This window comes from Muntiacus reevesi, chromosome 5, assembly GCF_963930625.1.
Source record: "Muntiacus reevesi chromosome 5, mMunRee1.1, whole genome shotgun sequence".
Lineage (NCBI taxonomy): Eukaryota > Metazoa > Chordata > Mammalia > Artiodactyla > Cervidae > Muntiacus > Muntiacus reevesi.
In genome coordinates this window covers 52,301,203-52,323,666 of record NC_089253.1, presented here as the reverse complement: position 1 = coordinate 52,323,666, position 22,464 = coordinate 52,301,203, and the positions used below count along the sequence as shown (strand labels likewise).

Here is a 22,464-nt window from a genome sequence, read left to right as displayed (position 1 = left end):
TAGATTCCACTGTGGTGAACCCCAGGCATCACATCATTTCAGTGCATAGGGTGTCATAAGGGGAAGCTCTTCCTCTGGTGCAGCAGTGTGAAAGGAGAGGAGAATCGAGCAGTGGTTAGAGGGATTTCAGAGACTGAAAGACCTAACTCTGGATGTCATTTCTGTTGGTTATTAGAAGTGTGACTGAAGCCAAGTTGCTTAATTTCTGAGTTTCAGTATCCTCTCTAAAAAGAAGCATCACAATATCTACATTATAGTCTACCATAAAAAGCAGATGTATTTTTTTTCCCCTGCTGAAAAATTGAAACGTGGGTATGTTTGAAGAGAACTGGGCGACTTGGCCCTTGACCAGGCAGGAGTCAGGCAGGAAAGCTGGGCCCTTTGTAGGGTGGCCAGAGGTGAGGAGAGGTGGGAATGGAGGGTTAAAGGGATGGAAAGGAACTCCATTCTTGGGCCTGCAGCCCAAGCCTGTCCTGGGCTCTGAGAGCTAAACATTCCCACGGGACCCCTGGCCCTGCTCCCAGACACGGCTTGTGTTTGCTTTGGACCATGCCTCGTGGCCCTTCACATCTCCAATCCCGCATTTGGAGGCTCAGCTTCCAGGGGTGGCTCAGAAGCGGAAGGAAACAAGTGACACAGACGGAGTGGGGCCCCGCTTGTCGTGCGGGAGGCCCGGGGAAGGGACAGCCGGGTTCAGGAGGGGCTGGCCGCATCTTCTCACTGCCTGGAGGGGCGCGCCCCTCATCCCCCAACCCCGGGTCTCCTTACATACCGAACCAACCAGCATCTGGAGGACCATCTCTCCAACGCCCGCCCCTGTCACCAGCACTGTGGTCGCACAGCCTGAACAAGAGAGAAGGATCGGGCTTAGTGATGGCAAGTTATGGAGACACACGTCCGCTGGCATAATCCAGGTGGACTCCTGAGGTTTCTCAGGCTTGAGCCCTTAACCTTGCTTGGGTCTGTCATTATATTGTTTCCCTGTTCTGAAACCTTTAGTTGCTCACGATTATCTTCAGCGTTTATTCCAAGTTGCTTAGCCTGGCATTCAGGGCCCTTCCCAATGTGAATACCAACTACTTTTCCAGGAAGATTCCCACTTTCCTCTGCAGGCAGGCCTTGCTCCCCCGCACTCTCACTAACCAGCCACACTTCCAATCAATCTGGCCACGTGGCACAGGCCTTCAGAGCCCAAGCTTCAGAGTCAGACCTGAGTTCAAAGCCTGCTCCGTCAACCTACTAGCTACGGGACCTTAGGCAATTCCTTCCCTGTCTCTTCGGCAAAATGGGCATGATACCTCCTCAGGGCTGCTGTGTGTATAACCCTGATGCAAACACAGGCGAGAGCCCAGCATAGCGCTGCCCACAGTAAAGCCTTGAAACTAGGCCGGTTCTCTGCTTAAACCCCTCACGCTGCCGTCAGGGTCAGGGCCAGATGCTTAAATGTGGCTTGCAGGGCCCTCTATCACCTGCCCCCGCTGAGAGCTCAGACTGTCGCACTGTCTGCTCACAATCCACCCTCCAGCCAGGAGAGACTCTTCCGTCTGCTGACCTGCACACATGCTCACCGCCAGCTTCTGACAGGTACCTTCACCCCCTCCTGAACACTCCTCCTACTCCTCTTGGTCTGGAAAATTCATTCGTCATTGGAGATAGCCTTCATTATCATCTCCCCCAGCCCCGAACCTGGATTAGCTGCTCCTCTGTGCGCCCTCCGTCCCCTGCTCCCTGCTCTCGTGTAGCGCCCCCTCTGCCCGCCCTGTCTGCCAGGCAGCCTCCCCTACGGACTGGAAGCCCATGAGAGAGGCTACGCCTTGAATTTTAGTTCAGCGGCCTGTATCACTGCCTGTCACCAGCACCAGTGTTTGCTAGACACTCAGAGATCAGCGTCGTCTCTGGCATTCTGGGCCCTCCTTTGTCTCACGAGAGTGCACACCTGTCTCAGCCGTTGCTCTCACACTGCTCACTGCCCTGCCTCTCCCCAGCACACCCTTCCTTTTGGGACCTGACCCACCCTGGGCCAGGCTATCTCTAGATGGTCCGTAGCACACATGTGAGTGTCTACTCTCCCCAGACATTCAAAAACCTCTCAGTACCTTCTATTCGGGAGGTACCCTCAGGTGCTAAACCCTGAGGGTACTCAGATGACTCATCTGAGTTAACATCTATACTGAGCACCTGTGAGCACCTTACACTGTTAAATCAGGAGATTTGCATGCCCTCTACCGCACAGAACAACTCTAAAAGGAAGGTATGGACATTCCAATTTTGCACTGAGGAAAACTGAGGCTCAGAAGGGGGGAGGAAGATGAACTGCACAAGGTGACAAAGCCAGAAGGCGTGGAGGCAAGGCTGGCCTTCAGGTCTGCTGCTGACCTCAAAGCCACGTTCTTGCCTCTGTCCCTTGCTGGTGCACTTAGGGCGCGTGTCGAGGAGAGGCACAGAACATGAGAACGAAGGTCTGGAGGGGGACGAACAGGAGGGACGGGGCGGGGGGAGGGGCTCGCCTTCCCAGTGGGGTCAGAGAGGTTCCCGAGGGTGTGACGGGGCGGGGCACAAGCTGAGAGCATGTTCCAGGCAAGGCTCCACCCTGTGCCAAAGGGTGGAGAGAGGCAGGTGATTGAATGGGGCGGCCTGTGAGGGGAAGCAGGCAGGGTGGCTGCAGAAAGGGAGAGAGCTCTGGAGGAAGGCATGAGGGCTGTGAGCATCTGCAGAGGGTGGCGGCCCAGGAAGTGGCCCTCACCCTGGCTACACGTTACCATCACCCGGCAGCTCGAGTACCTCGGACTGTGATGAAGCCCAGGCTCTGTTACAAGGGCTCCGGGTGATTTGAATGTGGAACCGCATTGAGAATCTCTGATGGAGGCAAATTGGAAGGCCAGGAGACAAGCCAAGAGCTGCCAAGGCACGGATGGGGGAACATTAAATGTTCAAAACATAATTATTTTTAATTAACTTGTTTTTCTGTAAAAGATCTTTGCTATGCACACTCAGGAGGCTACAGAAAGGGAAGATTAGTTGAGAGAATCAGAGATTTTCAAAGAAGCCATGTCACAACCCTGAATCGGTGTAGAGTCATTGTTCCAATCCTCTGTGTTTCCAACAACATCCACAAGAAAACAAAGCAAGGTGGTACTTTTACTGATAAGTTATAAAACCCTTTCTGTGAGCTATAATTTTTCCCATGCATATTTGCTTTCCCTTGACCTTGGAATTTCCAGCACATGCATGTTACACAAAATGCCAGCTGTGGGTTGGCTGGTTCAGTTGCTAAAGAATCTGCCTGCAATGCAGGAGACGTGGGTTTGATCCCTGAGTTGGGAAGATTCCCTGGAGTAGGACATGGCAACCCACTCCAGTGTCCTTGTCTGGTAAATCCCATGGACAGAGGAGCCTGGCAGGCTACAGTCAAGGTTGCACAGAGTCGACTGAGAGGCTAAATCACCGCCACCACCGCCAACCACTATGGGGAAAAAGAAAATGGGAAAGAGGGGCTCACTGCTTGTCTGTAGTCTGAAATCCAGTATATGTTGAAAGAAGGGAGCCACGCGGGTCGGAACAACCCTGTTTGTGAGCCTTTTCCCACTTTCTGGCTATGAGGAGGTGGGCGGGGACCTTCTGGCTGGGAGACCCCAGGAGAGGCGGGGAGGAAGAGGGAGGAAGGCGGGGAGGAAGAGGGAGGAAGGCGGGGCTCACCTCGGTACTGTAGCGCATCCTCGGTGTAGGCCAGCATGCTGGGGAAGGTGCTGCTGAGGGACAGGCCCAGGCTGGCCGTCCCCACGAACAGGAAGACCACGTTGTGGGAGAAAACAAGAAGCACCAGGAACGTCACCACCACGCCGACCTGTCACAGCAGAGAAGCAGGCGCTGAGGAACTGGGGAGCAGCCGGGTGGCCGCTGAGAAAGGAAGGCCGGTCCGTCTCCAGACGTGAGAAACGCCTCCTGGCCCCGGGCGGGCTGTGTGACTAGGGCACGGCCCTGTGGAGTGCGCGGGAACTGCACCTTCCCCAGCAGGCGGCTGCCAAGGAAGGAGAACGCGGAGGAGGGCAGGAGAAACCCGGGGAGAGGAGGGCGAGTAGCCCTGGCATCTCGCGGATGGCCTGCCCTGCAAGCTTAAGGAGCGTTCACCTCCTGCTCCCCTCCGCTTACACCAGGCCTCTAAGAGTCACCTGAGAATCGCTACACTTGGCACGTTTGAAAAACGCCTAACTCAGGACTTCGCTGGCGGTCCAGCGGTTCAGAACCTGCGCTTCCATTGCCAGGGGCGTGTGTTTGATCCCTGGACGGGGAACTAAGATCCCACATGTGGCGAGGTGTGGCAAAAAGAACAACAAACCCCACTCGCTGTCTTCTGTTAGCCTGGTTGACAGAAGATGCAGGATGCCAGGGCAAGTTAGCAACTCCGCAACCAACTCCGCAGACTGGCGCTCAGCCCGCTCCCCAGCTGCCTACCAGCCCCTCACCCTCGCCTTGCCTTCCAGCCAGGACAGAGACTCCCTCTCCCCATCTTCTTCCCTGGCCAACTGGAAGCGCCCCAAAGGCAGAGAGCGCCTCTTAGAGAATGCGGCAGCCCAGCCGCTCTCTGCAGGGCCCGGCACACAGCGTGTGTCCTCATCAACCCGTGAGTGACTGTTGAGATCCAGAAGAACATCAAGAGCAGAATGACCCTTAATTTAAAACAGAGCGAAAAAAAATAGTAATAAACAAATAAAACGGAGCGGAATCGGAAGAAACTGGGGTGAATTTGAGACTTGGCAGCTGCAGCCTGTTCAGGGTGGTCCAGCTTATGGTCCCAGCAGCCTGCCCAAGAAAAGCACCTGAAGAGCTTAAAAACAACTCAGACACCCGGGTCCCACTCCACGCCTCCCCCGACTCCCCGGGGCCGGGGCCCGGGAATCTGTATATTCCAAAAGCACCTCGGCAGGGGTGGGGGAGCTGATGTATTTGGAAATCACTTGCTGTAGGATAGTGTTTTTCCAAACTTCTTGATGACAGAACACCCCCCCCCCCCCGCCACCTCCAATCCCCAACCCCCAGTGTCTGTTGAGGATATAGATTGCTAGCCCCTACCCCTGGACATTCAGATTCACCAAGTCTGAGCTGGACTCAGAAATCTGATTTTCTTCTTTAAACTCAGCACCCTGGGTGAGTTTATTGCCAGCGCCTGAGTCCCGTGGAGGCCTCCGACTTCCTGCTTTCTCCCAAACCCAGAGTCACACCCTCTGTCTTTAAATAGCTGGCCTCGTGTGCTGGAGAGCCGGGCCACCAGCAGCCTCTGTAGCCTCATCTTGCATCACCCCCGCTCCAGAGAACAGGCCCTCTTCCTCCTGAGCATACAGTGCTGCCCTCCAACCCCTCCCCTCTCCCCAGGACTCCCCATTCCTGTCGCCTCTGACCCGGTGTCCTCACAGGCTCCCTCCCTTTCTCCTCTGCCTACAGAAGCTCATACCACCCAACTCTTGACAAACAAGCCTGTTCAGCTTGGATGTGTGTGTAATCCTCACATCGCTACTTCCTTCTCACCCTCTCCCTTCCCTGCTTGAAGCCCCCCCCCCCCCTCAGCTCCATGCCCCCTGCAGTGAAAGCAATGAGTCCTGGCAATTCCCACCCTCAACCCCTTGAGTTTGGCTATTACACCACCCCCACCTCCCAGCTACATGGAACAAAAGTTCTTTCTTTTAAGTCATCAGTCACCACAAGGCTGAATCCAAGGGCCTTTCTTGGGGCTCATGATCTTTGGCCTCTGGTGGTGCTGGTGGTTTAGTCGCTCAGTCGTGTCCGACTCTTGCGACCCCATGGACTGTAGCCTGCCAGGCTCCTCTATCCATGGGACTTCTCCAGGCAAGAGCCTCTACATTATTTCCCAACCCTCTCTCCTCTAGAAACTCAAGAAAGTACATTCTGACAGTGGACTGGACTTCCTGGAGAGGTGGTGAGTTTCCATTCACTGGGGGTATTTAGACAGACTTTTGGACCCCTTGGAAGTGGTAGTATAGAGGTGATTTGAGCCCTGGTCAGAAGTTGGGCTAAACAACCTTACAGCAATCTGTAATCTGCACCTCTTTGTCATAGATGGTGGCAGGGATACACATCAGGACGAAAAGTCTTAACCACCTCTCAGGCCCAGACATCCTGCCTCCAGAGAGACTAGTTCCTTGAAGGTCATCCTACGTGCCAGTCTGGGAGAGCTGCAAGATGCAAGTTCCCAGGGCCCATTCCCGAGATGGTGCCTCTGAAGGCCAGGGGACCCCTGGTCTCTGCTGGCTACAGCGCTCTGACCCCCTGGGCACCAGGGTGAAAAGCGAGGATCGAGGTCAGCACTGCTTCCCTCCTCATCCTTCAGGCTGTCAGCAAGGAGCTGCTCCCGACATAACACCAGTCACTTCCCATAGCCCCTTTCTTCCATGGGTACAAGGTCCAAGCCCCAGAGAGAGGAAAGGGCTTTTCCAAGACCATGCAAGTAGGCTGCATGCCTTGGGTTTCCACCCTGTCCACTCCAGCATCTCTTTCCTACCCTCTCTTCCTTGTACTCTGACACCGCCCCCCCCAACCTGGGGCAGAGTCCAGTCTGAGAAGGTGTCCTGGGGCAGGGCTATGGCACAGGGTGAATGGTTCTTCTGGGTCTCCAACAGTGAAAGGGCGCTGCTTACCACATTGATGAAAACCATGGTGGCTGGCTTCACTCTGGAGGAGACAGGAATGGAGATGAGCCGGCCCAGGGTGATGAAGCCCCAGAAGAGGCTGGGAAGGTAACCGGCCACCTTGTGTCCCACGGACAGCGGCTTCTCCACCGCGTAGCTGTACACGAAGGCAGAGTACGCACCCTGTGGAAGACGGGTCCTGCTGAGCACACCTGCAGTGTCCCCAGCCGGGCAGGTGTGGTCTGGGCTGGTGGGGACTGGCCCTGCTCCTAGAGGCCTGGAGCCGAGTCCACCTGGCAGGTGTAGGCCTGAGCTGAGGCTGGAATCTGGGAGCCACAACCTGCAGGTGGTGCCTGCAGGAGCCAGGGATTCAGGAAGGTGTGTCTGGGTCCCAGAGGAGCCCCACGGGGTCCAGGCAGGCAGGCAGGCTCTGCCCACCTCAGCCAGAGCAGAGTTTCACTACATGCCCTATTCACAAGGATTCCACAGAAGGTTTTTTTGCTAAAGGAAGGGTGCTGAAGCTAAAAAAAGGTGTGTACAGGCATCTCATTTTACAGATGAAAGGGCGGAGGGAAGTGACTTGCCCGAGGTCACACTGAGCGTTGGAAGTCAACCAGTTCTGTCACGAGTACTTTCTACCAGGTCATCTAGGCCTTTAGGGCCTTTTCTTTGGAGAGTCCCTCATATGGCAACCAGTTAATCAATCAGCCACTGCAAACGGTCCTAATCTAATCCTTAAGAGATTTCTGGAAAAAGGCACTAAATAGAGTAACAGAGGTCACTGGTGGACTGAATAGCTAGCTGGGCCCAGATACTGCCTGTAGCTTGTTTACCACCCAGGCTTGGAATGTGCTCCAGGAAGCAGAAAGCCCTAACGTCTATGTGGCATGACCTCTACCTGGGAGAACAGGGCACTGCCCCTCTGGAAAAAATGTAACACTCCAGTGTCCCCCATCCACAGGGTCATGGAAGTAAAAACCGAACAGTACAAAAGACCATAGTTCCAAGAGGCTATATTCAGTTCTAGAGAGGCTCTTCCCTGGGACTTATCCTGGGTTTAAACACTTGGACCAACTGTACTAGAGGTGTGGTCTCTCGGAAACCTTGATCCACCTCCTTTCTCTCTCCACCCCTGGACTTGAGGCTCAGGGGGTGCCCCATGAGGGGCGCCCTCCGAGGGCAGGCTCACCGTCAGCCCGTCGGTCATGAACAGGACCAGGGCGGCTGTGATGTGGATGGCGAAGAAGGAAGAAGGGACCCCTCTGAAGTTCTTCCTCTGGCAGCAGCTGAACAGGTCCTCATGCCCTGGACGGGACACAGGAAGGGGGGACAGGTCTCAGTTCCCCCTCCTCCCTCGGCGCACCCAGCCTCGGCAGAAAGGAGACCACTTCCTGCCTCCCACCTTCTCCACCTTCCGACGGCTTGTGAGGACAGCCCCCGTTCGTTTCGCAGGGCGGTTGGAAGCAGGACTCAGAGAGGCCAGACGGCATGCTCGAGGTCACACGGGCAGGGTGGAGGCGGGAGCTGCTCTCCTCTCCTCCTGGTCCGTTTGCTCCATCTCTTGCCCCTCCCCGCACCCTGAAACCAGCAGGGCCAAGGGGTTTTTCCCAACCATTACCACCTGTGATCCACGTCCTCCCTCTGGCTGGGAGGGCTCAGCAAGGGAGCCTTGGAATGGGGCCTTGAGCCGAGGGTTCCTTAGAGCCCCCACCTGGGTGGAACTTGGGGGACAGCGAGGACACGTCTTCCTTCTCAGGAGGCTGTGTCTCCAGGGTGAGCTCGTCTGCAGACAGCAGCAGGGGCCTCCTCTGAGGGCAGCAGGCCAGCAGGCGCTCTTTGGACAGCAGATACAGCACAGCCAAGGGCACCGGGAGCTGGGGGCGGGCAGAGGGTCAGGAGAGCCCGCTCCCTGCCCGTCTGCCCGTTTCCCAGCCCGGCCTGCTGCACACGCCTCAGCCCAGCTGTGTGGCAAAGGTCTGCGCGGTCCTGGGAGAAAACAGCTCTTTCCACAGGGCGCCCCCTGAGAGCCAGCCCCAGCTAAGGCAGCCAGGTACCTTGACCCCTGCAGGCTTGTAATTGCTACCAGACTTCAACTGCAGTCATTTCCCTGCACAGACAGGTGCTTCTCACAAGCAAAGCTTGGACTCACATGGGGCCTCTGCTGGCACAGGACATGCAAGAGCTAAACTCCTTTCCAACACCCTTGTCCTGAGCGGGGCTGGAAATGGCCCCTCACACTTGTTCACACTGGCAGAGCATGTTACGCTTGAGAAAGAAGTTTGGCTTTTGTTCATCACGGTTCTGTAAAACGTGCTGGGGGAAATCATTAAACCTACTTTCCAGGTGGGGCAACTGAGACTCAGAGTTATCACTTAGTCTAAACCTGCTCCAGTGGGAAGGTCTGAGAGCACCGGCGCAGGCCACACAGCTGACTTGAGGCAGAGTTAGACCGGCGCCCGGGCATCCTGATCCTGACCAGTGCTGGCTCCATGTCGGGGCTGTTCTGGGTGACGTCATACCTCTCAAAAGCACAGGGGCTGCCCTCAAGGTACACAGGCAGGGACTCCTTTAAATTGAGAAATGCATGCTACAGGCAACACACATGCAGAGCCCAGAGTCAGGTTGACTGACATTTGTGTTAAGTCGCTTAGGCTTTATGAACTCCCCAGAGCAATGAGAAATGTCTCCTGCTCCTGGAGTTGCCTCCACCGCCACCCTCAGGTGCCTTGTCTGTGTCTAACCGCCCTTGCTACCAGGAAGTCCTTCGTTGAGTCTAACCTCTGCCCTTCCTGCTGCAACTGCATCCTGGCTCCTTTTGCTTTAGAAGGAGAAGCCCAGGGAGCTATGGAAGTGTCCCAGGGGCCAATGGGCTCCTCGGGGCTCACAGGCAAGGCTGGCGCTGCCTGGCACCGCCCTGGGCAAGCGTCTCCTCATCTGGAGACAGGCTGGCTCACACAGGCATTTCCCCAAGTCACCTAAACGCCTCCCCTGTGCTGGCACCTCCCTGGGGGCACCTTGGGAGCCTCCTTCCACTTATTAATGTCAGTCAGGCACACCCCAGCAACATTAGAGCCATAAACCCTGCCTGAATGGAGGAGACGGCCCCTGCCTCCGGAGCCCTGGGTCTGAGGCAGGAGGTGAGGCCCTCTCTCCAATCTGATGGGGGAAACAGGAAACCCACACGCAGAGGCCTGGGCAGCAGAATGCCTGGGTGAAGGCCAAGGGGAAACAGCTGTAAAGAGGTGTGCTCACTCAGGTCGGGCTTCCCAGAGAGGTGGGTGGTGGGAAGGACTTCACCAGGGTTGGCTGATGTTGCCAGCGGGAACACAGTGGACCTTTATTAGGAGCCCGTGCAAGAAGCAGAGGCTCCACCTTAAAAGTCAGAGGATGCCAGGTGGGCTGGCCTGAGTGTTTGCATTTGCCCACATGCACATGCACGCTTAGCCCATTCTCTTCTGGGTGGACTGTTTATCTTTAGACACAAACCAATGAAAAAAGTCCGGAAATCCTGCAGCAAACAAAGTGCCTCCAGTCTGTGCCTCATGGAGCAAGAGAAAGCAGACTTCAGGCTTAAGCTGGCGGGACGTTCTGGCTTCCTGGTCCCAGAGTCTCAGCCTTGACATTGTACTGACAGGGAGCTTTGCCTTCCGAGGTCCCCCTTGGAGGGCAAGGCCTGAAGCGGCATTGTTCCCCAAACAATGATGGGCATGGGAAGAAAAGGGAAGGAGCAGGGGGAGAGGGGTGCACTTCTGAGGCCATCCCGTGAGGACTCTGGTACCGGGGATGTTACAGAAGAGAAGGGAAATGAGCAGTTGATCACAGGGCAGCTGGGGGGGGGGGGGGGGGGGGGGGCTTGTGCCGGAAGTCAGGGTTCCAGCCTGGTCAAGTCTCTTACTGGCCCCTTTATCAGGCCCTAGAGCCAGTGACGGTCTGACTGTTTAGTGGGACTGAGTGTCCTCTGAGGTCTCTTTCAATGCTACCAGTATGGCATCGCTCTGAGGCCCAGCCTGCCTGCCTTGGGAGGGGTAACTAGACTAACAGACTCCAAGTCAGGGTGATAAACTATGCGGCACCTCCATCCCATGGCCAGGCAGATGACCACCTGGACTACCCCCACCCCAGCGCCTGCTCCTGGTGCTCCCAGCCATCGTCCCTAAGCTGGCCAGGAGCTGGCGGGGGTTCCCTAACCTCTCCCTCTGGCCCCAGCCTGGGCTAACCTAGGCTGCAGGGCCCCGGCGGGGTTTCCAGCCGGATACGGGCCAGTCCTGACTTGGCAGAGGAGCATGAGAGCTGGGGTGCAGAGGGCCCTGGGATTCACCCTGGTCTGTCCCCGTCTGTCCCCACCAGGGCAGCCACATCACGTGGGGTCCCTTGGAGGTCATCTTGTCCATCTTCCAGCCTCCATGGGGGCCCACCTCACAGCAGCAACGGGAGACGCCCACTGGTGACTGAGGACCGCGGAGGGGAGCCCGGCATGTCCTGCAGGGCTCTGTCCCAGGGCCCATTGCACCTGCCCTTGGAGGAGAAGAGCTGGTTTCCTTAGGGAGCTCCAAGGACTTGGAAGTCCACCCTGATCTCATGGTGCTAAACCTGCTCACTGTTTAACCTCCTTGGAGAATCGCAGTCCCAGGATGTCACAACTGAAGGGCCTTAGAGGTGATCTCCTGTGACTCCCTGTGGTCAGGATGAATCCCTGCGGGTCGGCTCTCCCATCTTCTTGCCTTCCTGAAGGCACATCTCAGCCCCAGTCCATTTCTCAGAAACGGAAGAATCTGTACTGGGAGCTAGTATGGACTGGTAGGGGACTGTCCACTAGCCCTCACCCAACCCTGCCCAGGGGCACTCACGTTGATCAGAGCCATAATCCAGAAGGCATAGGACACACGGGTCCCTGCCCCGTCCTGCGAGGGCAACCCAGGCAGCGTCCGGTTGGGCCAAGGCTGGGCCTCAGGGTGCTGATGGCTCAGGACCCTGGAGGCATGGAACAGGTGGCTGCCGGAGGTGGCATTGGCTGTGCTATTGGCAGGCAAGCAGCTGGCCTCAGACAGGAAAGGGTCGGCGATGAGAGGGCTCAGCAGTGCACCAAAGCCCACAAAGAAATGGAGAACCTGGAGGGGGAGAGAATTGGGGAGTAGTGGTGAAGGCATGACTCAGGCTTTGCATGATCCCCATTGTGGAAGCAGCAGAGGATGGGAGGCAGGAGGGGTGAGGAATGAAGCTCCTGTCTCCACCTTCCTGCCTGAGATAACTTGGTGACAGCGGCCAACCCCTCCCTCACTCCCTTCTTTCCCAAAGCTTAACCCTCAGCCGGGGGTTATCCCCATGCCAGAATCCACCAGGTAACACCCCAAAGGGAAGAGGGCTTGACAAAGGGCAGGGCTGGACTAAAGTCCTGGGCAACAGGGAGGAGAAGGACGGAAGAAGAAACACAGGAGGAGACGAGAGAACAGCAAGTCCTTCCATCACGCCGCTTCCCAATTTACAAAGAGCCTTTTCTCGTCAGCACTTAGATTCCTGTGACCCTTTGCGCACAGTGGTCATCACCCCGTTTCAGAGATGAAACACTTAAGTCCAGAGATGACAGCCAGTGTGGCCCAGCTGGCAGTGATCACTCTGAACTTGACCCTGCTGCTCCTTCCAGGTCACCGTCCTGGCTGTGAGGAAGGGACACCCGGCCCGGGCAGAGGGCTGAGGGTGCTCCTCGGAGCCCCGCGCCGCCCTGCCCCAGGACTGCTGGGGGCTCACCTGGAGGAAGACGGCGGAGTCCTTCTGGTAGATCCTCACCAGCTGCATGTTGGCTACGGTGTCGATGCAGCCCATGGCCAGGCCGGCCAGTGCCATGACAGAGGCCAGCACCTTCACGTCCCGGCAGAAGGGGATGGTGGCAAACACCAGGGAGATGGCCAGGGAGGAGGCGAAGAGGGCCCACAGCGACTGGGCCAGGCTGCAGGGTGGGGGGCGAGGTCAGTGGGCGGGGCTGCAGACCCCCCCAGCCCCATCCTCCACTTGCTGGGCGGACCCCCAGGGAAGCCGAGACATTCCTGTCATCCTCTGGTCGGAGGGCGAAGGGAGCTGTGGCGCTCTGTCGCTTATTAGCTATAGGTTGTGGGCAAGATGTCTGAGTCTCCCCCGGTGACAATTCCTGCCGCACAGGTGGTCATGAGAACTATGTAAGGGATGTTTCACAAAGCATAATTGCTGTTATTGGACTTATAAAAGTGATTTTGTATCCTTTACTTTGAACTGTTTGCTGATAAACAATTATATGTGCAGATACCTCCATCCCTCCCAGGGAAGGGGTGGGGTGAATCGGTCCTGAGCATCTCTGGGGAGCTGTGCCACCTGTTTGAGGCTGGAGATGGGCCCGGGAGCATGGCTAGCCCCCCCCCACACACACAGAGGTGTGGGGCACGCTGGGCCCTCTGCAGGCGCCAGGCCCGAGCCACCCAAACCAAGCCCTCAGTCCAGATATCCGAGTAATCTGGTAACCCTTCTACATGCCCGCAAGTGTCCAGAAGGGAGGCCCTCAGCCATCCCCACCAAGCGGTGTCTGGGTTGAGAGCTTTCCCCAGAGGGGCCCAGAGCAGCGGCTGAGTGAGTGAACATGTGCCTGGAAGCCTAGGGCTTTGTCGAGGTCTTTCGGGTGCACTCTGCCCAGCAACCAGACTCTCAAGAAAGGAAGGAAGCCTCATGCTTTCCGGGGCCAGTCTGAAAGGCTAAGGTGGGGGCAGGGGGGGAGGAGAGTGGGCAGAAGAAGGTTCTGGAAGGGAGGGCTTGTGGAGGAAGTACCTCACATTATGAAAAGTTGGAGAGCCCTAGGCACCTCCATCTGACTGTCCAGACTTGGAACGTCGAGGGAGTTGGTGAGAGTCAGTATTTCCATGTCAAGACCTGCATTTCCAGCTCACTGACAACAAGCGAGTCAAGAGACCCTTCAGGCTGTCCTCTCCTAGGAGTTCGTGCCTCTGACCCTGTTGGCGCTCAGCTTTTCATCTCATTCCATCTTTGATTAAATCCGTTATGAGAAGAGGTCTGCTGATAGCAGTGGATCGCTATTTCCTCATTTTCTTGTTTGCAGGCTGGTCTACCCATGGTGACCCCTGCCAACTCCCAGCTCTGAGCTGTGTGTGAGAAGGCAGGGGAGACTGACCACCAGAGGCAAGCAAGAGGGGGCCGTGCTGCGGGGAGGCCTGCTCGGGGCCCCAGTCCCCGTCCTGCTCCCCCCGAACCGCAGGCCGCGGGCACTGACAGCTGGCCTGCTCCCCGCGCTTCACATGCTTCTGCTTCCTGCTCCCCGGTGGGCCGTCTCCTGGTACTGGCTCAGAGGCGATGCCCACACCTCGCAGGCCCACAGGCCTCTCAGCTCTCTTTCCCCTTCCTTTCCCTGCACAAGATTGACTGGGCAGCACAAAATTGACTGGCCTGACTTCAGGGGTGACAGGGGGTCCCCATCTCCTCCTCAAGGTCCCCACCTGAGCTACTCCATGGACCCGACATTCCTCACCCACCGCTTTCTGCTAAAGCACAGATGCCCCAAGTACAAAAATGCTCTCCTGAAAACGTGATACTATCACTCCTGTCTTGAAAAACCTGGATGAGCATGGTTAACCAGCCCTCTAGTACAGTCCAGAGGGAGCCCGACCTGGGATCAGCGAACTGAGAGGGTGGGAGTGTGGGAAGGTGTGGGGAAAGAAGGGAGAGCTAACATCACGGCGGAGACGAGAACAGCGGACACCTGTTCATGGCGTCCAAGACATTTGGCGCACACAACAAAGCTGTGAGCTGGACCTTGCAACTGGACCTCGTGTGACTCACAAGGAAATGGAGGTCAGAGAGGGATCACAGACGGTTAGGAGAAGGGCTAAGAAAGCAGTGGACAGATCCCGGACCACCACCCGGGGCTGCTGACTTGCTCCCTACGCCGTGCTGCTCTCCCTGGAGGAGTGTGTGCACACACGTGTGTGCGTAGAAAGGGTGGTGCTGGGCCACAGACCCTGCTGGGCTGAGAGGGGAGCAGCCAGCAGGGAGCACGAGGCCAGGATCTGCAGGGCCTTGGAGTTACGAAGCGGTGGCAAATGGCTGTAGTCACTAGAACGAAGTGGACCCTCTGCTGGCGTTAAGGGAGCTCCAACTGCTTCCGGATAATGCTGGCTCCATCACAAGCTTCCTAAGGAAACTGCTGCCTTCTGCTCTTTGCGGGACTCACACCTGGACTGTGCCTAGACCTCCATCCCCTGAGGCCTCTGGTCTGGGGTTATTAAACAATGCCAGTGAGATGGGAATGCTTGAGGAAGGGCTGTCTTATCACCCCACGCACCATGGCCTGGACAAAGGGATCAGAGACAGTTAGGAGGCTGATGGTATGGTGGTGACAGAGAGGAGACAGGAGTGACGAGATAAAGAGTCTAGTGGGCCAGGTGGCCAGAAGGTGTGGAGTGAAACAGGTGGCTCGGGAGACAGGGTTGGGGCTCAGAAGGGCTGGGGGCCAGTGGGCAGCCTTGCCAGGCCTCTCCCCGCTCCAGTGGGTACCTTCTCACTTTCCTGTTCTAGAAGGGGACACTCAGTATCCAGAAGGGGCCCTTTTGTTTCCAGGCCCAGGGACAGGCAGGAGGGAGGGATGGAAAGAGAACTCGAGGAAAGGAAAGGCTGAAGGCAGGCTGGCCTGGGAAGTCCCTTCTGCCAACCCCGGGCCAAGCCGGGCCAGCTCCTGCCAACCCCAGGCCGTGGTTTGGGCTTACGGCCTGCCAGCTGGGTTCCTGGGGTACCCTGGGGTGGGGTGGGGGCAGCCAGGGGGTGGAAGCCAGTTCCCAGGAAATGGGGACAGCTGCACCGCAGTGAACGACGGGTTTGCATCCCAGGTGGCCCACCCGCCCCAGCTGTTTTGGCGGGGCTGTGCCTGGTCATTCCAAAAATCAGCCTGAACAAATTTCTTTAGGATGGTAATGTTGCCAAGAAAAAAAGCATCCTAGAGACATCCTAGAGCTAGACTGAAATACACTAATTGGCCTGGTCACAATGATTTGGTCAACGGCCCCTTCCAAGACTGTGGGTAATTGAAAATTACATAATAATAATGTCATTCCCTGGTGGCTCAGACAGTAAAGAATCTGCCTGCAATGTATGATACCCAGGTTTGATCCCGGGAGAAGGGAATGGCAACCCACTCCAGGATTCTTGCCTGAAGAATTCCATGGACAGCGGAGCCTGGCAGGCTACAGTCCATGGGGTTGCAAAGAGTAAGACACAACTGAGCGACTAACACTTTGCACTTTTTTCCCAAAGTCACTGCCGCTTTGGCAGCACGGATGTGTTTGTAACCAGAATTCGGGTCCTAGGCCCACCTCTGCCGCTTCCCAGGGGGTGGCTCGGGGCAAGGCGTTAACGCTGAGACCTTCCGAGCCTCAGTTTCTCTGCTGTACACCGAGGATGGTGAGCGGTGCCTTGCAAGGCTCCTGTGCAGAGGGAACGAGACGTCCACTGGGCCCCGTCTGCTTCCTCACTGGCAGCTGTCCCCCGCCACCCCCAGCCGTCTACAGCTCACCTGCAGGTCCCGGGCTTTCCCAGGGGGGGAACACACTGGCCCCCTCGGCATTCAGGGTCAGAGACCTGGAGCCAGCTCCTTACCTGACCCCTGGCCCCACCCCTGGTTCCCGCTGCCAAGCCCTCTGGGGCGATCCTGAGAGGCTGGCCCGGAAACTGCCAGAGTGGCACCAAGGACCGAAGAGCCCTACCCTCATTTTACACATCGGGAGGCGGCCCAGACGAGATGGGTGGGAGACAGGCCAGCAGGGACCCGGCTTCTGGCTCCAACCTGGGAGAAGGCCAGGGTGGTGTCACCGCCTGTCCCTCCCTGGCCTGGGTCCTGAAGTCAGTGCAGGCCGGTGGAAAGAGGGGGGGCCCTGGTCCCCCAAGACAGTTTGGGGAGCCCTTCCTCAGGAAGCCAGAGAAATGTCCGAGTTACTTATTAACGGCCCCACACAGAAGGTGCAGACGGGGGCGGGAGCAGAGTCAGGCCCTCTTGGCGGGCAGTACTGAGCTGCCGCCCACCTTGGCCGCGTGACGTTGAGCACAGCTCAGCCCGGGGTTCGGCCTTGCCCAGAGGGCACCTGTGACCCCTCATGCACCTGTGCTGGCCGTTCTGGTTCTGTGATAAGAGCAGGGGCTGCCTGGCTCCGAAACAGGGGAAGGGCTTGAACAGGCAGATGTCAGCTGGGGTCCCACCCCCGACTGCTCGGGTATGGGGAAGAATGTGCGACATTCCCCTCACAGTTCTGCCACAAGGAGTCCCTCTGTCCACCTTGGACAAGTTCCTCCCTGAAGGACCAGGCAAAGGGGCAGAAGGCAGACCCAGGCGGCGTCAGAGGCATCCAGCCCCTCTCCACCCCCACAGGGGCAAGGGCGGGCTGCAGACTCCGCTCCAGCCTGGGTGAAAGGGCAGGGCTGACACCCAGAAGGAGGGGCAGGAGAAGCCTCCAGCGGGGTCACCCCTGCACTCACACCCCTCCAGCAGGATCACCCCCGCACTCACACCCCAGCCCGTTCAACATCCTCTGCTAAGGCTGAGGGGACCCTGAAGGAGGAACAAGGGAACCTGACTTGGGAGGGATCTCTAACAAGGCGGCTGCCCAGATTAGGGCAGCACCCTCGAGTGATGACGTCCCCTGGCCCGGCGAGTGCTGGGCCCCCACCGAGTGCTCCCTGCCCACCAGTTAAGCTTGTAGTCTGCCTGAAACACCTCTCGCCACATCCTTTGCTTGCACTGCTCTCTCCTGACTTCAGAAGTCAGCTCAGAGAGGCCTTCCCCACGGAGCTAAAGTAATCCCAACTCTGTAACTCCACTTCCTTACCTTATTTCCTTCATCTCACTAAAATAGTCCTCTAGACTGTAAGCAGTCTAAGTCCTAAGACTTAGGAGCAGGGACCTGCATCATTTTCACTCTGAAAACAGGGGCTGGCTCAAGAGATATTTGTTAAATTAGTGAATTAAAGGCTAGGATGGGTTTTGAGATTTTTTTAATTAAAAAAAATTGAGATATAATTTACATGCCATAAACTATCTATTCAAAGCACACAATTAAGTGTTTTTTCAAAAATTTATTCAGAGTTATGAACTCATCACCATGATCTATGAGCATTTATATCACCCCCAAAAGAAACCCTTCACCCATTAGCAGTCACTCCCCATTCCTCTCTGCATGAACCCTTAGCCCTAAGAAACTACTCATCTACTTTCTGTCTCTAGAGATTTTCCCAACTCTGGACTTTCACAAAAATGGCACCATAAGAGTGTGTGGCCTTCTGTGACGGGCCTCTTTCACTTAGCATAACATTGTCAAAGATCACCCATTTATAGGATGAGTCAGGACTTCATGCCTTTTTATGACTGAAACACATTCCATTGTGTGGACAGACCACATTTTGTTTGCCCATCCATCTGCGGATAAACATTTGGCTGTTATGAACAGCTGCTATCATGCTATATAAGGCTGCTATGAACTTTCATGTACAAGTTTTTATGTGGACATGTTTTCAGTTCTTTGAAGAATATACCTAGGAGTGAAACTGTTGGGCCAGATGCTATCTCCCGTGGAGACAGATTTTTAAAGCCCAGGTCTGCGGCATGCTGGAAAGTGGACAAGCTGCTGGCAGGAGAGGAGGAGGCTTTCTAGATGGGAGACCAACCCAGGCCTGGTTCAGATAAGGGAAGTGGCCTTCATACTGTGTTCCCAGGACCACAGGGAGCCAGCATCCTGGGCAAGTAGGTCAGAGAGTGGCCTGGGGAAATGTCCACGGAGACCAGGTTTCATGCAGTGGGCAGGGGAGAGTCAGAGTGGGTCTTGGGAAGGTGGGACTTGTAAGAAATTCAGAAAAAAAAAAAAAAAGAAAGGTAGAGAAAAAGACAGTTAATAGAGCAAAGAGAAGATGAACTCAAGCCTTTAGTTAAGAGCACACATGCAGAGGAGATGCCCAGGTAAGGTGGGAAAGGTTGGGGAAGCTCTGAAAGTCATTTATCTGCCCCGATAGCTTTGAGATAAAAGGGTCTCCCAAACTGCCCAGGGTAGTAAGACAGGTCCCCGTGAAACCAGGAACAAAACCCCAACCTTTTGTCTAAATACCCACCCCTTCTTCCTGTCTGACAAGGCACATATCTACACACCCTGCCAACCAGGTGTCTTTGGGTTTTTTTCTGGAAAGTTTCCTGCTCTTGATAAGATTTTTCTAAGGAAGGTCAAGTCCAGCTTCTTCTAGCCCTAAATACACCCTTCTCCCTCTCGGCCTACATGTAGCTCCTCCTTGGAGCTCTCCGGCTATGTCAGAAGAGAGAGACAGCTCTGGCCCCCGTGAGCAGAGGGCTCCTGCCCTCCTCTGCACCCACACTGACGTTGAGGCTCTCCGCACCCAGTCCCTCCAGAGTCCCTGTGGAGGCAACCAGAAGCCCCTGGTTGCAGGCCCCGGACTGGGTAGGACCCGCTCAGGAGCCCCAGAGACAGGGCGCTGCCGTGACTCTCCCCTCCCTGCTGTGTGCCATCCCACACGTCCCCCGCTCCCTCGCAACAGCTGGTCCTCCCGTCCCAGTTTGTTACACCAACCCCCACCGCAGAACTAGCGCACACTTGCAGTAATCACTTAAGCTGGAAAGCACCAGCGGCGTATTAGCATTTTAGCTCATGGTGAGGCCCCAAGGAGCCCAGTCTGAGAGGCTGATTTCAGGCTGGCAGAGGTTCTGTTTGCTCTGAGGGAGGGAGGATTGAGATGAGCTGTAGGGCTATAGGTAGGTGACGACTCCTGTCTGCACACAGGCCACTCCTGTCACCTCCCTCTACTTCCACTGAAGTCTACCTTGCTCTTAACCAAGGGACAGGATTAGGACATGTTGTCTTGCAGTGGGAGGGCTGAGGTTCACAATCTAAACCTGAATCACAGATGGGACATACTCCCCCTGCCCTGCCGGACCCCCCCATCACGTCCCAGCAGGAAGCCCCAGAGGCCCACAGTTTCCTCCCCAGGAGTGTCTGCTTAAGGATACTCAGCCCATGAGTATGGACCGTATGCCTCTGCCTGGAGAGCATACGGTGTAACTCGTACCCTGCAGAGCTGAAGCAGACTACTATGAGTCAGCTGGCTTTTTTATGAAAAAGCAAGAGGCATTTCCAAACTATCTGGTTCTAGACACAAATGTGTGGGTTCATATCCTGGCCAGCTTAATAGCTCTGTGACCTGGGGCAAGTTTCTTAACCTCCCTGTGATTCAGCCTCCTGCACAAAATGGAGATAGTAGCACGACCCTATCTACAGGATTGTCATGAAGGTTAAATGAGTTGATACAAGAACATTACCGAGAAAGAAGCACTGAGTACAGGGCCTGTGTGCTCAGCCGTGTCTGACTCTTTGAGAGCCTGTCAGGCTCCTCTGTGCAAGGAATATTCCTGGCAAAATACTGGACTGGACTGCCATTTCCTTCTCCAGGGGATCTTCCTATCCCAGGTATCAAACCTGTGTCTCCTGCATGCCGTCATTGGCAAGTGGAGTCTTTACCGCTGTGCCACCTCAGAAGCCCAAGTAAGAACAGTGCTTGGCATGGCCTAAATGCTCAAAAAAGCAAGTTATTATTGCTATCATGACTATTCTCCTTTTCCATGAGCCAGTTTCCCAAGCCAAGACCCTTCCCACTGCCCGTTCAGAGCCCCTCGTTGAGTACCGAGCCCTGAGGGAGGGCAGGTAAGGAAGAGCCGGCCCAGCTGGGTGTGTATCTTTGCTGTTCTCACAAATCCTGGCATGCCAACCTGCCATTTAGAATTATCCTCATTCCTCTTCCTGTTCTTTGCCCTACACAGGTTTCTAAAAAGTTCCAGGTAAGGGAGCTTTTGTAAGTCAAAATACTTAAAAACAAAGAGAAAAATACCCGGAATGATTTCTAATGAAACCTGTAGGCAGAATCAGAAAGAATCTTGAGCTTTTTCTTAAGATTTTCTGAGTTCTCCACGCATCCACTCTTGTACAAAACCCACAGAAACACTAGTGTCCATAAGGACACTTGCTTCTTCAGAGGAGACTTCTTTGGTTTACAAGAGGATTTTGGTCGTGGGGATAATCACTCCCGAATTGATCACGTTTGGTCAGCGGGTGGCTTAAAGTGGCTCTCCATGTGTGGACACCTGTGCTCCTCTCCATCAACTCTAGGGGACCCAACTCACAGACGCCTCTAGCAGTGAGCCGAAGGGCAGCGCCTTTAGCCCAGAAACCCACCCCCACACCCCTGTGGTTTTGCTCCCAGGCTTCTGCTTGTCTGAGGCCATGCAGTCCAGGAAACCACCCAGCCAGAAGCCAGGACTAGGGAGACCACCAGCAGCCTCTGACTTGCAAGTCATCTAGCCCCCGCTGTGGGTCTCTTCTCCCCGGAGCATCAGGAGAGTGGATCCTGCTGCCTTTCCAAAGGGCTCCATGGAGGTGGCCCTGTCCAATTCAAGCCTGGAGGATGAGGCTCTGCAATGGTAGGCAAAGGGGAAACTCTGGGGGCCATGCCAGACAGCCCAGAACCCTGCCCTCGGGCAGACGCTGGGCAGGAGGAACATGGGGTGGGAGAGGCGGAGGCCAGAGATGGTCACCTCACTAAGCGATGGGTGGGTCACCCTGCACCTCCCCTTTGGTGACCTCAGCGCTAAGGTCCTGCCTGTCTCAGAGGCAGAAGGGTGCTGCCTGCAGGGGCCAGCGCCGGAAGCCCGGCGCCCCTAGGGGCAGGACGGCACAGCACTCACCAGCCCAGTGGTCACCGGGGAAGGGACACCCTTTGCTGGCTGCCCCGGAGCTGAGGATCTGAGTGCAGCCCGCCCCAGGGCACTCTGTCCAGCTGCAGCCAGCCCTGGCGCTGGGCACAGCCCCTGAGATCCACTCCCTCTCCTGCCACCTCACTTCCAATTCCGCCCCAGGCAGCAGGGGCTACGGACAGACCTCAGTCGGCTCCTGCCAGAGGCGACCCCGCCGCCTCTGCGAGCTCGCTGCCACTCTCCCCGGGGGGCGGGGGGCGTGGGCTGGGGTGGAATAAGCAGGATGAGGGCTGGGTCTATGAGTAAGGGCAAAAAAATAATCTAAAAGTCACCTTCAGTCCTCGGGGAGAGTTTTGGGGGGAGACCTTGGGGGGGGGGGGGCTGGTGGTAGGGAGGCAGCCCTCCGGCTAAGGCAGGGCACGGCTGGCGGGGCGGGGAGGGGTGGTCGCGGCCTTCGGGAGGCAGGACGACCCCCGGCGCGAGCCCCGCGGGGGACAGGACGAGGGCGACGGGAAGGGCCGGGGACTGGCACTCACGTCCTCTTGAAGACGCCCCCGAGGGCGCTGCCCAGCAGGAGGCAGAGCTGCTGCGAGAAGAAGACCCAGGAGATCTCGGGCAGCGAGCTGCGCGTCTGGCAGCGCAGGTCCAGCAGCGTGGGCCCCAGGAAGGCGATGCACAGGCCGAAGCTGAAGAAGACGCTCCAGTAGGTGAGCGTGGGCTGCAGGTTGCGGCGGAGCAGCCCCGACACTCGGACGTCGCAGCCCATGGCCCCGGCCGGCGGGCTCGCGGCTGCTGGTGCGGGCGCGCGCGGTGCCTGAGTGCCGCTTCGCCCGCCCGCCCGCCGGAGGGCCAGCCGGGCCGGGGAGCCAGGGGCCGGGGAGTGGCGGGGGAGGGCGGGGAGGGGCCTCCAGGCAAGGGGCCCCGCCCTCGGGCCCAGGGAGCGCCCGGGGCGCCGTGGGCACCGCGACCGGGTCCGCCCCCTCCCCGCGCGGTGCCAGGCGCGGGTCTTGCCTCCTCCCCGCACTCAGATTTCCACCCTCCCCCGGCTACGGGAAACCC

General features: G+C 56.9%; 1 protein-coding gene across 1 annotated transcript; it reads right to left on the bottom strand.

Moving 5' to 3' along the window:
• Positions 1 to 257: 257 nt before the first annotated feature.
• Positions 258 to 22,233, bottom strand: MFSD4A (major facilitator superfamily domain containing 4A). Its single transcript, XM_065936685.1, has 8 exons — positions 21,942 to 22,233; positions 12,387 to 12,585; positions 11,489 to 11,749; positions 8,353 to 8,515; positions 7,831 to 7,946; positions 6,651 to 6,824; positions 3,697 to 3,844; positions 258 to 843 (listed from the first exon to the last, which is right to left on the bottom strand). Exons 1-8 carry the CDS (start codon positions 22,169 to 22,171, stop codon positions 611 to 613), a joined length of 1,524 nt encoding a protein of 507 aa, XP_065792757.1. The 5' UTR covers positions 22,172 to 22,233; the 3' UTR covers positions 258 to 610.
• Positions 22,234 to 22,464: the final 231 nt, after the last annotated feature.